The sequence below is a fragment of the Mycteria americana genome, chromosome 6 (assembly GCF_035582795.1).
Source record: "Mycteria americana isolate JAX WOST 10 ecotype Jacksonville Zoo and Gardens chromosome 6, USCA_MyAme_1.0, whole genome shotgun sequence".
Classification (NCBI taxonomy): Eukaryota; Metazoa; Chordata; class Aves; order Ciconiiformes; family Ciconiidae; genus Mycteria; species Mycteria americana.
The window spans coordinates 17,521,240-17,539,156 of NC_134370.1; the positions used below are offsets into that span (position 1 = coordinate 17,521,240).

Below are 17,917 nucleotides of genomic sequence, written 5' to 3' on the forward strand. Positions count from 1 at the left end.
AGGCTGCTAAGACTGAAGTGGCTTAGGTGGACCTGGACCGGCAACATAAGGGTGAATTATTTAAAGCTCGGTGGGCCCATGACACCCGAGGCCATCAAGGAAGACATGCAACATATAGATGAGCTTGTGATCGAGGGGTGGACTTGACCATGGACGCTATTGCACAGGTGAATGTGAAACATGCGCTGCAGTCAAGCAAGCCAAGCAGTTAAAGCCTGTCCAGTATGGAGGACAATGGCTGAAATATAAATATGGGCAACGGGACTCATTTCTGAAACAACCTCATAGACACCTGGGCCACAGAGCAAGGCATTGAGTGGGTATATCACATCCCCTGTCATGCACCAGCCTCTGGGAAAATCAAACGATACAATGGACTGTTAAAGATTACACTGAGAGCAATGGGTGCTGGGACATTCAAACATTGGGATACACATTTAGCAAAAGCCACCTTGTTAGTCAACACTAGGGGTGTTGACTTGATCTGCCAATCAAGCTGGCCCTGCCCAGTCAAAACTTCTATGTACTGTAGAAAGGGATAAAGTCCCTGTAGTGCACGTAAAAAATATGCTGGGGAAGACAGTCTGGGTTATTCCTGCCTTGGGCAAAGGCAAACCCATCCGTGGGATTGCTTTTGCTCAAGAACCTGGGTGCACTTGGAGGGTGATGCAGGAGGATGGGGAATTCTGATGTGTACCTCAGGGGGATTTGATTTTAGGTGAGAATAGCTAATGAATTAAATTGTATGATGTTAATTGCTATATAATACTGTATATCATCACTTCTATGGTGGCTATATAACATATCAATGGTATTACAGTCAGAATCACATAGATTAATGAAGAATGAACTTCGATGAAACCGAGCAAAGTGCAGCGATGATAGAACCGGACAAGTGCAGCAGTGATGGAACTGGAACTGGCTTCAGCATGAAACAATCCAACACCATCTCTCCTGCCCTGAAGGACTGTTATGACAGATGAAGCCCAAAGTCATGGACTAAATGAACTCAATGGACATTTTATAGGGATGGACCATAGACTAAGGGAATGATATCTGTGTGTTTATATCAAAATACAAGAAAGGTGGTGGCGATTAATTGGGATGTTTTGGAAAGTGTGGGACCTGGGCATGACATAGACAGTATAGAATAAGGGGTGGATACTGTCCTGGTTTTAGCTGGCATAGAGTTAATTGTCTTCCCAGTAGCTGGTATAGTGCTGTGTTTTGGATTTAGAATAAGAATAATGTTGATAACACACTGATGTTTTAGTTGTTGGTAAGTAGTGCTTACACTGGTCAAGGACTTGTCAGCTTCTCATGCCCTGCCAGCAAGAAGCTGGGAGGGGGCACAGCCAGGACAGCTGACCCAAACTGGCCAAAGGGCTATTCCATGCCATGTGGTGTCATGCTCAGTATAGAAACTGGGGGGAGCTGGCTGGGGGACGGTGACTGCTGCTCGGGAACTGGCTGGGCATTGGTCGGCAAGTGGTGAGCAATTGCATTGTGCATCACTTATGTTGTATATTCTTTTATCATTATTGTTTATTATTATTATTATTATTATTGTCCCTTCCTTTTCTGTCCTGTTAAACTGTTTTTATCTCAACCCACAAATTTTACTTTTTTTTTTTTTTCCCCGATTGTCTCCCCCATCCCATTGTGGGGCGAGTGAGCGAACGGCTTTGTGGTGTTTAGCTGCCTGCTGGGTTACACCACAACACAGAGGAAATACATATTTTCAGTAATGGGTCACACTTTCTTCTGTGTTCACTATGCATTTGGGAATAGCAGTCTTCATCTAAATGTCTTGTCTTTCTTGGATTTGGTTATTTGAGATGTGCTTTCTCTGGATGCACTGCTGTGTGAGCTCACAATCTTTAGGCTTTACTGGGTGGGATGCAGTACAATCTCACTGAAGAAGCCTCAGCTGTGGAATTTGTTTCTTTTCTAATGTTGAGTGAACCCAAGTCCATTGACTTTGAAGGCATGGTGAAAAGATCCTTTCTCTCTGCTTGAGGGGTTGTAGGAAGTTGAAGTTTGTTTGCATTATGATCAAGAGCTTTTTATTTTATACTTTTTTTTATACTACCGTTGATTCTCTTATACTGGGCATGTTTTATACCTGAATGAGACTTTGTGGCACAGGATTATGTCTTTTTGCACTTTTCATAGTTTCACAAAAACAAAAATCATAGCATCCATTTAAGCAAACAGTGATAAGGTTTGTGCTTGTTTAATTTTAATGGAAGAACCAGAAAAAAAATCAGAGATATGGCTTGTAGCCCATTAGAACAATTCATCCTTTTAAGTATGTCTATATTGCTAAAGAAGGAGGTCCAAGAGAGAGTGGAAGCAATGGCTTGTTCACCATCCATGCTTTCAGTTGTTAGCATGCTCCTTAGCATGATTTTGGTCCTTGTGTACATGTGAGGTTGGTTTGTTTTCAGTGCAGGTTGAATGAAATAGCATGCAGTCTGTGTTGCAGCCCACCAGAGAAGTACATTTGCATCATGAAACTACACATATGGATTCCATACTTTAAGGTGTCACTGTAGGTCATGAGAGAGTGTTTGAAGGATAACCCTTCAGAGTCTGCAGGAATGGTGCTGGAGGGCTTCACAGGGCCAGGAAGGACAAACCTGGTGTAGAGTTAATGCCTTCTGAACATGCTCCCTGGGGTCAACTGTTCCCTAAAGTGTCTTGGGAGAAGAGGCAGCAGAGACTGTGCTGTGATGTGAAAGGGTCAATGAAGGGGGCAAACAGTTCATAATGTTCATAACTCATCAGCGGAGTGGTGCTGGCTAGTGGATTGATCCCCACGACTATTTTAGTTAGATGTATCCCATGAGGGCTAGGGCTGAAAGTACCACCATTTTAACTTCTAGTTACTTGGGGTTTGGATCATTATATATAGTGCAAAGACAGTTTGCAAACTGAACTTTAAAATAAATACCTTCTCAGAAGGTTTCTCCAGGAAACTTTTTTTTTTTAAAGAAAAGTAAAACTTTAAGGGGATTTTGGTTTTGGAAAATAGCTTCACAGAAATAAACTGTGCTCATTTTCTTAGTGTTTCTATCCTCAGAATAAAAAATTTAAAATGTGAGATTCTTAGCACATGGCTAGAAACTGATAATTATTTAAACCAGCTGCCTAGTTGCAATATGTAGCAATATTTATTGCTGTGATTCACTAGCACATCAGAAAAAGAAAGACAAGTGAAATGCTGTGAATAAATAAAATGTGAGAAGTACTTAATCATAGTGGGTGCATGGTGGTGATTTGTTTTAAAAATCCAAACTATATTCAATCTTTTATTAAAATAAATTACTCAGTTTCTGTTACATCTGAAAGTTATAATTATGTTATAAGCTATCCAAAATCAAATACGTGAATAGCACCTTTCTCCATGTATTTATCCACCAAACCTTTGCATCTCTAAGTACAAGAAAAGGATGCTCTTCATGTCTCTCTTTTCCTGCAAAATTTCTGCAGGTCTCTAATTAAAAACATCTCCCTGTAAGCAGGTGACTGTATGCAAGGGAAAAGAGATACCTATCTTTTTCAGCCATACTTCATACATTTCATGTCCATGCTGTTACTTTTCTGAAGAAGTAATATACAAAATTATTCAGTGTAATTTCAGCATCAAGAGTAAGAGCCACAAGTTGACCAGGCATTGATTACTTGAAAAGATTTTTCATCATCTGTAGTTAAGCCTCATTTCTGAGTTAGTATATTGAACATTGTAACCAAAACTTTCCTCCCTTCTAGCCTCATTCCCACAGCAGATGTCCTCAGAAGGGAAGAATGTTATGAGTTGCATCAAAAGTTTAACAACTGATTCATTACAGTATGAAAAATAATGTGATTTAAGTTTACCAGTGAAGTTGTTCATTGTATTCACAGAATCGGTCTTCAGTACAAACCAAATCCTTCTTGATAAAAGCCCATTGCAAGTTCTTGGACATCACTAAAGCTAATTAAAAACAGGTGGATTCTTCCCATGTAGTGTACCAACCAGCTGAATGAAATGTAGATAACTGGTATTAATTGTTAGAGAAGATTTTTTTTTTCCCCACGGACCTTATTGGAATGCTAGGATTCTCTAAAGCTGTGATTCTGAACCGAAAAAGAATCATCTTTTAACTATAATACCCATATTACTTTGTTTATAAAACCTGAATTTTAGTTGGCACTGTAGAGATGAGAAGGCCCTGAAGGAAACTTAGTTTTTGAAACCTGATCTCTGTGTGAAAGTCTCTGTGAAAGTCTGGTACAAAGATTTGAAAGGTTTCATTTAGAAACTCAAATTTACATAGTTAAATGCTATGATTTTTTTTTTTTTAAATTTTGTGGTGTCTGTTATATTTTTCAAGACTCAGTTTATCTTTCAGAAAAATAAAAGCAAATGACTAAATGAGATAGCAGTGTTGCAGAACATGAGCTGTGTTTACGGAGTGTCCCATTTATGAACTAAATGTTCTGCTTAATCTTGTGATTTATTATTAGTTAGATAGTTCTCTTTAATTTCTAGGTCTTTGTTTTGTGTGGATTAATGATGCTGGTTCAGTCTACATGCTTCGGGCTGTACAGAAGGAGACCCAGAGGTAGAGAGTAGGAGACCCGTGTGCTCCTGACTTGTGCTGCATTTTCATGGAGTTGCCAGCAAAGTTCAAACTGTGCTCTTTTTCTGGGCCCAATGAATAGAAGGCTGGAAAAACAAATTGGCACCATCAAAATTTTTCAAAGACAGAACTACTTGTATCTAAGCCAGATGAGAGTTCTGAAGTGCCTATATCTCTGCAAATCAGGCTATGCAGAACAGTCCAAATATAATATTTTTATTTAATGTCATTGTAATAGACCTCAAAGGTGGTCTCTCTGTAACACAGCATATAACCAAATGACCCAATATGAAGTGGAATTTATGATGTTAGTCTTTCCAAGCCCAGCCAATTTTAATTTTGGGACTTCATTTTTTTCTTGACTGACAGAAGTTCTGTTCAGCCTCAGAAGAGAAGGTGAATAAAAGAACAGAATAAAGTAATAGAACATTTCATGTATTTACATTTTTTAGTTTAGATATTCAGATTTTTAAAACAATTTTCCAATTTAGTCATTGTGTGGGCACCTAAAAAGTTCAGAAAATCTGACAAATAAGTCAAATTGAAACAGTTTGTGGTCTTTCAACATGTCACTGCTGAAATGTATTGCTAAGAAGGTAGTGAAGAGTTGGTAGATTAGAGAAATATTTGATGTCATACATATGATTTTTAATCTGAGAAGTAGGAGGAAGATCTTGTGAGATGTGGAGTTTCTTAGTTGATGGCAAGAGACTGTGCGTATATTGGAGCATGTTTAATTTTTTCGTAAACATAGGCTTCTGTGTGCTTTCAGATGCCTGGGTTTAAGTGTTCATGATTGATCCCAAATTGCCACTTGTGGGTTATACTAACTGGTTGTGGGTGAGGAGTAATGTTGCTGCACAAGTGTATTCAGTAACAACATACTGTAATAACATACAGGTCAGATCTGAGGTGCTCTGTTGTCCATGTTCTCTGACAGTGGGCCATCAAATCTGATCAAAATATATTTACACATTTATTGATGAATTTTAGAAATAATTTGCAAAAATCTCCAAATCTTGCTAACATTGCAGTATTTTAAATTTCCTACATCAGTAATTATTTTCTGTTTCACTATGGGTCAGAGTAACACTGACCCAGAGTAACACTGACCCATAGTGTTGTCTTTTGCACCTAGACTTGAGATTTTATGTAATAGGTGTATGCTGGGGCAAAGCACTTACTGTTCATATACAATGGGAAATGCTAAGAGCAAGGCAAATTAAGACCGTCTCGTGTAACGTATCGTTTTAAAATTTTACAAAAGCAAAAAGTCAAGTTTGCTAGTTAAGAGCATAAAATTTCTTGTGAAAATTTGTTTTATTTCTATCTTTATTGCAAGCTATGTCTCATTTTGAAATGGAATTTTGTGCACTAGAGAAGTATAATTTATTGTAAATGTTACATTCAAAAACTCATTTCTCAAGCAGTTGCAATTAGATTTTTTCAGAGACAAGTGCTTCTTCTGTGCATTGCATAATCATTAGATCTGTTTTAAAAAAGATTTCTTGACCTTCTAAACCAAATTGCATTTCTTTTGTGTATTGTAAGGTTTTTAAGTGGTAACATCTTCAGAATGAGTGCATGTTCATATTGTATTGCTTCTGAAATAGCTGGGAAAATACAGCAAGGGAAAATCACTAAACTAGAAAGAGCCACTTGTGACATCAACAGTGGTTTAACAAGAAGAGCAAGAATAGACAACTTTTTCAATAGCTTGTATGCAGGGCCAGTTTGCATGTGTACTTGATGGTGGTGGTACTTGATGGGCCAGGCATAGCTTCATTACTGAATTTCTACTATGCAGAGGTTGCAACAGGAAAACAGTTTTGGACTACTCTGTTTTTGTGGTCAGGTGGTGTTTTTTTTTGTTTGTCTCACCTTTAGAAAATTAAATACTTTCTCTGTATTTATCAGCTATTGGTATTCTTCGTATATCCCTGCTATAGCAGCTGCTGCAAAGTGACTGTATTCTCCTCTAATCTAGTGGAACAGTTTTTAACGTGTCCCTTGCTTCATCAACCTTTTTGCTGACTGGGAAACCCAACAAGTACCTTTGCCAGTGGTAATTTAGAGTTTACGAGTGAAGCGTGGGCATTTATCAGTGTTACAATTTTCAAGTTGAAGCCAAAATTCCTTTGTTGACATATTTCTCGAATGTGCTTTTATTTAATAAAGAAGAAGCTATGCACTTCAGGGAATGGTAATCTTTATTTACTGCTATGATGGGGAAATGCAAATGAAGCAGAGAATTTTGTGATTAGTATTTTACAGAGCAGTCGTTTACTATAATTACATGTTTTTAATCAGTGGAATTATCATGTTCTATTAACCAGATTCTTTCCTGACTTCTTGTAGGATTCTGAGTAACAACAAGATCTTATGGTTGAAGAATGGCTCTTTCTTCGGACTGAGATCCCTGGAGAGACTGTGAGTAACTGATCAACCTTGTTCCACCTTCAATTAAAAAGTCTTTGTATTTTAAATATAAAAACAAACATCAGATAATGAAGTTGAGATGTTCTGAACTGTATTGCACAGTAGAGTTTCCAGGCAGTCATCAAGCTAAGAAACAACATAAAAATGAGTGAATGGGGATGGATGTGGAAAATACAGGAAAGCACTGCCATCAATTTGGAACTAAAATAAACATGCAGTCAAAGACTTGTACTACGCTATGTACGCTATCACAGTGAAGACTGGTATATGTAATGGTAACACTAAAGTACCTGACATATAGTTTGGGTTATTTAACTCATTGCTCTCCAATACTTCCATTTTAATTCTATTCTAATTTTAATTCTATTCTATGTTTTAATTATATTCTAAAGAAATTGGACAACATTTATCACTAGAGCAGATGATGACATTGATAAAGCTCCATGATTGTGTATTTCTAGTCAATATTTGGAGGAGGGAAGAGGAACGAGGTTCCCATATGATCTGCTCAGGAGCCGCTAATGAGTTAGGAAGAAAACATTCTGAAAGTTCGATGGAATAAATGAGCAGTAACAGCTATGCTGCAATAACACTGCTTTCTGTATATATAGGTCACTCATTTGAGAATAATCACGTGAGCAAGTCTAAAAGGCTATTTTTTTATATCTGTAGGAAACTTACTTTGCCAGTGCATGTAAAATGAGTAATTATATCATGCCTATTTTAAAACATCTCCTACAGCTTAAGCTAAATTATTTTTATATTGCTTTGTCAGAATACATTCATTATGTAGAGCTGTTGATTTAAAGTAGTTGCTACATTCATTAATGCATGAATGTATTCTATGTTGTATGAATGTTTCCATATGCAAAAAAGTTACATATTAAAATCAACTTTAGCTAATGTTTTACTATATATGTGTGTGACATGCATGCTGTTCATGGTTGTGTAATAAGGTGGGTAAGCGTATGATACTGAGATATTTGAATATTCTAACTGCAATTTAAAAATAAACAATGTATTTCAAGGGATTCTGGAGGAATCTCTTAGGCACCTTGAAGGGTTAGGACAGAGCTAACTGTCTGAACAGTTATGTAAAGGAATACTAAATTTTCTCTGCATATAGTTATATATGTAACAAATACTTCTTTAATATTGGCAATATTAAATGGTATGGAATGAAGAGTAGTTGTGTATTATTTACTGTTTTAATCTTAGGTGTAACAATGATATGAGGTTTATAAAGAAGTTTCCAAATATTTTAGACAAAACAATTTAGGTGATAGGATTACAAATTTATTGCAAGAAAGGAAATTAGTAAATTAAATTCTAATGTACTGCAAGTAAAGCATTAGTGTTTAGAAACAGAGGAAAACACTTCCTCTGTTTTTTCTTTTTTTTTTTTTTTAGGTTTAATTTACATTGGGGAATGATACTGAGCATGTACTTTTTAAAACTTTATTACTTACCTAGTTAGAGAAATACTTCAACCTGAAGAGACATTGCAAACAGTATTGAGAACAGTGTGTAGCCTCAAGTATCATCACCATCTAAACCTTCTTAATTTTATTGTATTGATTTTCTGCAACATTACAGATAAAATCAGTGAGTATCATCTCCTCTGTATATGGTGCTGTTTGGCCATGACAATACAAAATCCGTAAGTGGTCCTTGAAGCAAAGCCTAGAATTCAGGTGATGACTTTCTTATCAGAATCGGATGCTCTGTCTCTTGTTCTCTGGCCCCATGCACTTCTTATCAATATCTGCAAAGGTGCAGGTTCAGCTGGTGGGGTGACAACAGCTGGAATAGTCTACTAAGAGGCGGAAGCAGTGGGTGTGAATGAACTACAACTGGATGAGTGCTCCCAGCCCTTGGGCAAAGGTTTCCCCAGCTTTGCCTTTTCCACACAAGCCAATTCAGAGCAGTACTTCAAGCGCTTAAAATGGAGAACTATGACAGCAACTGCTGTTGGTGTTCATGGCTCATCAAAATGGATCAAAAAGAATTGTTATTCCTTGCCTGAAAGAGGAGGTAGAGAATCTTATGAAGTACAGTAGCAGGAAAATCCAGCTTCCTTTAAGATAATAAGTTTAGAAGATCAGGTGCTTAGAAACGCAGGTGTGCTGGAGTTAAGGGTTACTAATTTAATTTGGCTTTGCACTCCTTGTGGTCCTGCAGAACAAAACATTTAGTAATGGGAATGCCATAGAGACAAGAATCATCCCTGTCTGTAATTCTTTTGTGGTTCCCATGAGACCATGACCCAGAAGAATGTTAGCTTGTGTGGAAAATGAAATCGTTCAATGCCAAACTTGAAAACTTTAGAGGGGCAGTAAAATTTCAGGTGGAACTGAGTGACTTGTATATTCTGGCTCTTTCCTATCCTGGAGTGCTCAAACCCACTTTTTGAGCAGAGAACGGTTTGAAGCCCTACTCCAATAAGCTAGTGACAACTTTCCCCTTATTGTTTTGTTTTTCAATGCATGTCAAAACAGGAATTGGATTACAGAAGTGTCAGTCCTCCCAAGTTCTGGTGATTTCTCAACAGCATGTTACGCAAGTGAGAGACCTCACTGAGCAGTTGTCTCAAACTAGGACTTGTCATTTTATGCAACTTTAATAAAAAAACCCGAGAAACATAAGTTGTTTGCCCCTTAACTGTCCATTCTAAAAGTAAGACAGAATCAATGTCTCTAAAGCTAAGACTATTGTAGAACTCATATTGTGCATGAAATGCAATTTTTTAAAAATATAGTTGGACCTGGTTTGTATTTGTTTCTGCAGACTTCTCAGAAAACTGCATTTTTTTCAACCATAGCATGAATATTACAAGGTTGCTATTTCAGATTGTCTTAAATTGTGTTACTGCTGTAAAAGGAAATCTGATATTAGGTTTTCAGGGGATACAACCAGCCAGCCAGGAAAAAATGTGTTTGGGGATACAGTTATTTCCCTTTTAGTAATAGAAAGATAATCCTATATTTACTAATACTTTATTAATATTAAAATGAAATATTTAATAAACATCTGTAATAAAAACTATATAAGTAATGGTGGTCAAAATACATTTATGAAATATTAGTATTTTTACCGGGCAGTTTGTAAAAATGCTTTGGCAAACACGGTCTCACAAAAGGTGCTTTTTATGTATTTTGTATGTGTGTGAACAGTGACTCACGAATGATCTGTAGAGATGGCACTCTCTCTGCACTTAGTTTGAGTTTTCTGAAACTAAGAATTAGTGCCTTGTGCTGGTTTGGAAAGGTTGACTCACAAATGTGTTACGGCATCTGGATCATGATGCACCTCTGTGCCACTGGGCTTACTTTGTAGTACTAGCAAGAGGCATTAAGAAGTGAATATCATTCCTTAAATACCATGTGAAAGTAAAAACTTTCTGTAAACTTAGGTTTTTTATGGTGCTCAGTTATATTGGCCTTGACTACTCCCTTGATTTGGCTGAAAATCAGAAGTGTAGGTAAGAAACTAAATAAACTTTTTTGAAGCAAGTGTGGTAATGAAACTGTTAAGATATGAAGAGCTTTGTGGAATTTAATCAGAAGAGTTCTACAGACCATAAATTCTAGAGATGAGAGTGAGCACCTTGAGCCCATTTCTGTGATACACCCTGTGGAGATGGCTTCATATTCAGGAGGCTGAGAGTTCAGTTTAGATTTGAAGCTTGGGGCAAAGACTTGACAGCTTGTAATGGTTTCAGTTCCAGTGCCTTCCCTGTCTGTAGTCAGTGTCTATTGTTCTTGGGAGATGCATTGATCTGAGCAGGACAGCATTGGTTGTCGTAGACATTTAAATTAAGTTTTTCATATGCTCTGGGTACCATAAAAGAAAGGCAAAGTGGGTTTTCAAAGCCATGAAACAGTGAGATAGTCCTTTCAAGTAAATGTCAGCAATCCAGGTGCTCTTATTTAGTTAAAATAGTGTTTTTGAGGACCTGAACAACTGAAAAATTAAAAGTCTATAATTTGATGGTATAATTATTCCATAAATTAGAACAATATATTAAATTTGATTTTTTAAATGATTATTATTTATTTACTTATTTTTAACTTATGGGCAGTGGGGTTAACCATTGCTATTACCCTAGGAATCCTAGGTAGTATATGGTATGGACCCTGTTCCAAAGACACTGCAGTCTCTGAACAGTGTGTGGCAAAGTAATATTATTAGTAACAGTTGTGGCAAGTCTTTTTATGCTTGAGAATATTTGGCCTCTAAATACCTTTTCTAGAAAATGCCATAGTCCACATGATGTTTCTGGGGACAAGGACTGAGGTTGCTGGGCCAGCTGTGCTGGACCCAAAGTCAAGATCTAGACTAGGAAACTAAATCTTATTCCTTCATCCTGATGTCAGCTGGCACAAAAGAGTATGTATCTGAGCTATTATCCACACTACTCATTTTCTTACCCTCCACAGCAACCACTGCATCCCAGTTGCCTGGGTAGCCCCTGTGGCACACTAACTCCCCATGTTACCTCTAGCTGGGGGCAATCTGTTGTGGCTTCTTCTCTGCTGTGGGCTTCCTGGTGCTTAATGCAGCTCATCTGGTATTTGCGCATTTTCTGAAGTGGGTGTATGAAGTCTCTCTCTCTCTCTGTTTCATAACCAAATGTACTTTTTCATGAAGTTTATAGGAGCATAATTACCTCTGAGACTGCTGCTCCTTTGTCCCCTGTGGCTGAAACTCTTTAACAGGTTCAGAAGCTATTTGGAGGGAACCAGCAAATAAAAATAAACATACACAAACAGACCATGATTGCATAAGCAGTTTCCTTGGGAAATCAGGATGAAAGATCACTAAGCAAGATTACACATATTTTTCACAGTTGACCCAGAAGAAAAGCATGCCAGGCACTAATACTTCAACAGTGACTGTTTTACAGAAACTTGCTGTTACATTTTCCCAATATTCCTAGACATGTTTCTAGGCAAAGAAAAATGATACTGAAGTATTTGTAAGAATTTAACATTGAGGTTTTTGGTTGGGTGGTTTGGGTTTTTTTTCCTTTTTTAGCTGTATAGATCAGTCTTACTCAACCAGGTCTCACATAGATTGTGTGTACTTTTATTAAGTGTTGCTGTATCATAAAGTTACCAACTGCATGGCAGTGCTACGTAGTCACATGTTGTCCTCAGTTATTATTAGATAAGATTGCACAAAACCTACTTTCAGTAGATTTTAGTATGACATTCTGCAACTATATATTGTGCTGTGCAATTGAAGTAATAACACATTAACTTGAGGGAATGAAAGGGCAGGAAAGGCAAGCAAAACAAATTAGACCATAGGAAAAAAACATGTTGTTAAACAGCTGGTATAAAAAATATGGTATTTAGATGTTCTTCAGCAAAACTCAAGTGATGAAATGGTAAAATATAAAGGTTTTACATTTTGATATACTGATGTGCTTCTTTAAACATGCAATTTGTGTTCTTTAAATTACTGGCCACTTCATTTCTTTTCCTGCCTATACTTTTGAAACGTGCGTGTGCACACACACACACACATGAAGAAACAGAGATGTTCTTCCTAGGCACTGTGAAGCATTGGACATATGTTTAAAGAAATTGTTAAACAATTTTATTTTCAACACATACGTATGACATCTTTAAAGTTTGAAACTTCATAAATTAAATTTAGAATTACTTGTTCTTTTTTGGATTGTTTTAAAAATAGAAAAATACTAGTTACTATAAACTAATGATATTTCAGACTCCAATGGTACAACTTTTTCTTTTCTTTTTTTTTTTTCTTTCTCCTGAGGAGCTTGCAACTAAGGAGTGTGCCCCTAACTTCATGCAAGTACTTTTAAGAGAAAATAGATTAATAATCTTGGAGACCTCATTAATGAATCTCAAATGCCACATAGCCATGTTTAGAGAAATGCTGTGATGTTACTTAGGGAAAGGGCAATTTTAAAATCTGTTTCTTAGAGATATCTGTTGTGTAAGTAGTCATGGCATGATTGAAACTGTTCAGTTTTATCTATTTTTTTATTTGGAGAAATATGGAGGAAGGAAAATCAGTACAAGTTCCTTTCAAGCATCTAAAGTTTTCTTGCCACTTTTTGTTGTATTTCAAATCCCACAAGAATTTAATAAATTCTCTAATCTAGTTGATAACGATAACAAACAAGTTATTTGTTTAATTTCACCTTAAATATTCTCAAAGACCAAAAATACAAATGCTCCAACCATTATTTTTCCTTGTTTAGTAATATGCCTAGGAGTCCTGGGGAAATCTAAGCAATTTTTCATGTTAAATTTCTTATTGTGTTGGCTTGTTGTAATTGTTTACAAAAAACCTCATTATGCTGCATTACTATTTGAAGTTGAGCATATTCTGGTAGGTGAGGACGGATGGGAATAGCCATGGGGAATGACTTTTCTCCTGGAGCAAGACTATCTGTACTTTGTGCACATACTCTAAACTAGACTGAAAACAGTTCATATTCCTCTTGGTGCTTATTGAACATTGAGTTACCCTTTTGATTTCAGTGTCAGATTAAGAGATTGTCTTTCTAATTACAATGATGCTAGTGTTTGCGTGAAGCAGCATAGTTCCCTTTGTCACTTCTAGAAGCAGCTAATACAGCTGGAAGTTTTTTAATTGATGTTAAGTATGCTTGCCTGCAATATGTTCAGTACTAAGGCAGTTATAAACATTGAGCTCAAAAAGGAAAGCTCTGAAAATTCATGAATTACTGAAGTTAAGGTAACTGTTTTTCCAGAGACATCTATTGTCTGAACGGAGACATCTGTTTAATATCTTCATCAATGACATAGACAGTGGGATCGAGTGCACCCTCAGCAAGTTTGCAGACAACACCAAGCTGAGTGGTGCAGTTGACATACGTGCGGGACAGGATGCCATCCAGAGGGACCTGGACAAACTCGAGAAATGGGCCCATGTGAACCTCATGAGGTTCAACAAGGCCAAGTGCAGGGTCCTGCACCTGGGTTGGAGCAAGCCCCAGTTTCGGTACAGGCTGGGGGGATTAAGAGGTTGGGAGCAGCCCTGCGGAAAAGGACTTGGGGGTACTGGTGGATGAAAAGCTGGACGCGAGCCAGCAATGTGCACTCGCAGCCCAGAAAGCCGTATCGTGGGCTGCATCAAAAGAAGTGTGGCCAGCAGGTCGAGGGAGGTGATTCTGCCCCTCTGCTCTGCTCTGATGAGACCCCACCTGGAGTACTGCGTCTCACCAGAGTAATGCCCTCTGGAGCCCTCAGCACAGGAAAGACATGGACCTGTTCGAGCAGGTCCAGAGGAGGGCCATGAAGATGATCAGAGGGATGGAGCACCTCTCCTATGAGGAAAGGCTGAGAGAGTTGGTGTTGTTCAGCCTGGAGAAGAGAAAGCTCTGGGGAGACCTTATTGCGGCCTTTCAATACTTAAAGGCAGCTTATAAGAAAGATGGGGACAAACTTTTTAGTAGGGCCTGTTGCGATACGACAAGGGGTAATGGTTTTAAACTAAGAGAGGGTAGATTCAGACTACATATAAGGAAGAAATTTTTTACAAATGAGGGTGGTGAAACACTGGAGCAGGTTGCCCAGAGAGGTGGTAGATGCCCCATCCCTGGAAACATTCAAGGTCAGGTTGGACAGGGCCCTGAGCAACCTGATCTAGCTGAAGATGTCCCTGCTCATTGCAGGGGGGTTGGACTAGATGAGCTTTAAAGGTCCCTTCCAACCCAAACCATTCTATGATTCTATTGCAAATAATAGGTTTGAAGGATTGGAGATACTCAAGAAATAAAGATCTTAAATACAGGAAGGGGGGAAAAAGCTATGAACATGTGTCAAGCAGCAGACAGATCAGAAAGCGAGAAGAAAATATTTAGCCAGATAGTAATTATTTATCACTTAAAATTAGAATAGTTTTTTGTGAAATGAATGTTTTTTAAGGCTCATCCTGAAGCATGGAGGGAACCAATTTCTACCAAGAAAATGAGTGTTAAGCTCGTAAATGGTACTGTATTTTTCAGAGCTTAGTACCCACAGCTGCTTAGCCATCTCATTTTTTCGTTGATCATGAATGCCATGGTCAGCCACTGAAAGATATTTTTGTCTGGGCTTGCACCATATCCCTGGGTTAGGACTCAATTCCTTACCCATCCTGGGGCTCCTTCCACACCTGCCGCCACCAGTCTTCCTTTGCAGCGGTAACAGCCCAGGTACTCTGGGATTTGGCCTCCCTTTGGTGCTTGGTCCTTTGCCATTAGGATAATTTTGGTCATGTTACTCAATGACACCAATGTCACATTTATTCTGATAAAGACAGAATATGGAGACGTCCACTTAAATGAATGTGTTCTTTAAATATCTAACTTCATGTATCTGTCAATGAAGTTTGTAACATTTGAAGGAATTATTGCTAAATAATTAAATGCATGTCAGAAAAAGGTATTTTTTTCATAAAATCAATTTAGTTCCATAAAATCAATTTCTATAAAATCATTTTAATATCTTACGATTTTAATGGCATGGATTGGTGAGATTAGTATGAGTCTGATATCAGACTGAAAGGTTATACAAAAATGATCCTTGTAGTACCATAATATCTTCAGTTCCTCACTTTGAAGATTTTTTTTTTAGCATCAAATATGGATTCCTCATTAACATTTAAAACATCTGAATTATATCTTGTAAATAATGCAAAAATACAAATTTATTTATTTGTTTATTACAAATAAAATGTAATTTTGTAATGAGAAGTTTCCCCTATCACCTTAGCTAAAATGATCTTATGCACAGTGGATAAATTTCCAACTGACTGTTTAAGTTGGACAGCTTTATTGCTTGACAGTATTTATTTATTGACAGATTTCTTTTGTCATCATCTGATCCTGGAAGATGTTATGTTTTAGGCATTGCGTTCAATTAAAAATACAGCTTTTTAGCTACTACATCTTTTAAATAAAGGTAATTAATCCTTCTTAATCATAAAGATATTTGTGTAAATAGGGAATTTTATGCATGCTGTAGCATGTAGCAAATGCATAACAGTCAGGTAATATATAGTGATGTTAAAGAAGAGCCTTTTGAAAGAAGAGGCTTTTATTTGAGGCAAATGATTGGAAATCAGGGACTCTCTTCTTTTAAATTTTGCCATAATTTTTCATTCAAGTTTTGTCACATCACTTGATCTCTCTCTACCTCTCTGTGTTTTTCATCTGCGAAATAGTATTGCTTACCTAATATCTCCAAATCTAGTAATACTGGAAGATCTCAATGCATCTTGAGAGAAAAGACATGGTAAGAAAAAGTACAACAATGATTATGTAATACCAATTATTTTACATTTCTGCCTTATGTAGATTGAGTAATTTATTTATTTTTGATACATTTCTTCTAGCCTGACTGGGAAGCAGTCTTAATGGACACAAATAACATGAGTGCAGATAGAGGATACTTGATGCTCAGCTGATGTATTTTGTGCAGCTCCATGTGTAAGAAAAATTCAGTTTTAGTAGTAAATATAAACCTCACTTTTTTGTAAGCAGTGAAAAGGCAGGTTTGGTAGCAGAAAGTTGCCCTGTGTCAGAAAAATTTTTAGCTTTGACTACAACTGAAGTGACTCTCACCAAGTCCCATGGAGCCAATCCGAGCATGGTGTGGGCTGAATAGCACAGGGTGTGCATGGGTGTTAGACGGGGATGGAGACGACTCTCAACGTGTCATCTTTGGTGACCAGGCTGTCTTAGTGACAAGACTGAGGCAGTGCTGGCACATCTCTATACCTGAGAGGATTGTGACAAATGCTAGCAGGGCTGCAGGGGATGTGGCTGAGGTCATCCTCTTTTTGATAGGCTTTTTAGGCTCAGTTTTAGTCCGGACATAAATTTGGTCTATTCTTCCAGTAATAAAATCTGGTGTAATCAAGTATCACAGGGAAGAATACAAATAAGATGGAACCATATATAAAACACTTGTATTAACATACTGTCATTAAAAATTGATAGAATCCTGCTAGCAAATAGGTCTACTTGTAAAAATTTATATTTTTCTTTTCTTTCTGTGCCTCTCAGGTGCAGGATCAATGTCACAAGTCAAACTGGGCAAACCTAATTAAAAATTGCCTTTTCATTCTAATTCTGTGGTCCTTTGTGGATCTCTTGATTACATCCTATGACTAACAATAAATTACTCATTTAGTAATGCAATAGCTGAGTATGTGCTTTTTTCTTTCTAACAACCCCCCCCAAAAAACCCCCAACCCACAAACAAGCAAACAAAAAACCTCCCCAAACTCTCAAAACTTCAGAAACTATTATGTCCTAGTGTGCAGTATCAAAGAGAGATTTAGCATGATATCAGGAATTATAAAACTATTGTTATTCTTATTATGACTATCAGAAACAGAAGAGTTAGAAGTTAAAAGGAAAATTACATTACCCTCTTTCTAATAGGCTTATGTACTGTAAGTCTTAACAAGCATGAAGTAACTATCAAGGCACTTGTAATCTGACAGAAAGATAAGGTATTTTTTTCCTCTAGTCGGTTGTTATTTTCCAGTACAAAGTCACAATACAGGCTATTAGACATCACATACTGTATATTTTAGAGAATGAGACAACAGGAAAATACCCTGTATGTGTACTTGTGTAGAGCTGCTACACCATAATGCGAAAAACCCCCAGTAATTCTAAAAGGAGAGGATGTTTCCTTTTGGATATTACATTGCTGTTTAAAAATAGCAGTAATTAACTCTGAAAAATAGATTAGTAAAATCAATCCCATAGTTTTAGTGCAAGGGTCCAGAACCAAGTATGTTTCCCATCTTTTCTTTCTACCTCAAGCCTGTTTTTTGTTTGTCTCCTAAAC

The 17,917-nt window shown here is 37.2% G+C and overlaps 1 protein-coding gene across 1 annotated transcript in view; it reads left to right on the top strand.

The window, feature by feature from the left end:
• The window catches only part of LOC142410907 (adhesion G protein-coupled receptor A3-like), a 294,504-nt gene that overhangs the window by 43,756 nt on the left and 232,831 nt on the right, over nucleotides 1–17,917 (top strand). Inside the window, exon 2 of the mRNA XM_075504087.1 lies at nucleotides 6,987–7,058. Coding sequence (XP_075360202.1) covers nucleotides 6,987–7,058 — 72 coding nt within the window. The remainder of the gene's footprint in view (nucleotides 1–6,986; nucleotides 7,059–17,917) is intronic.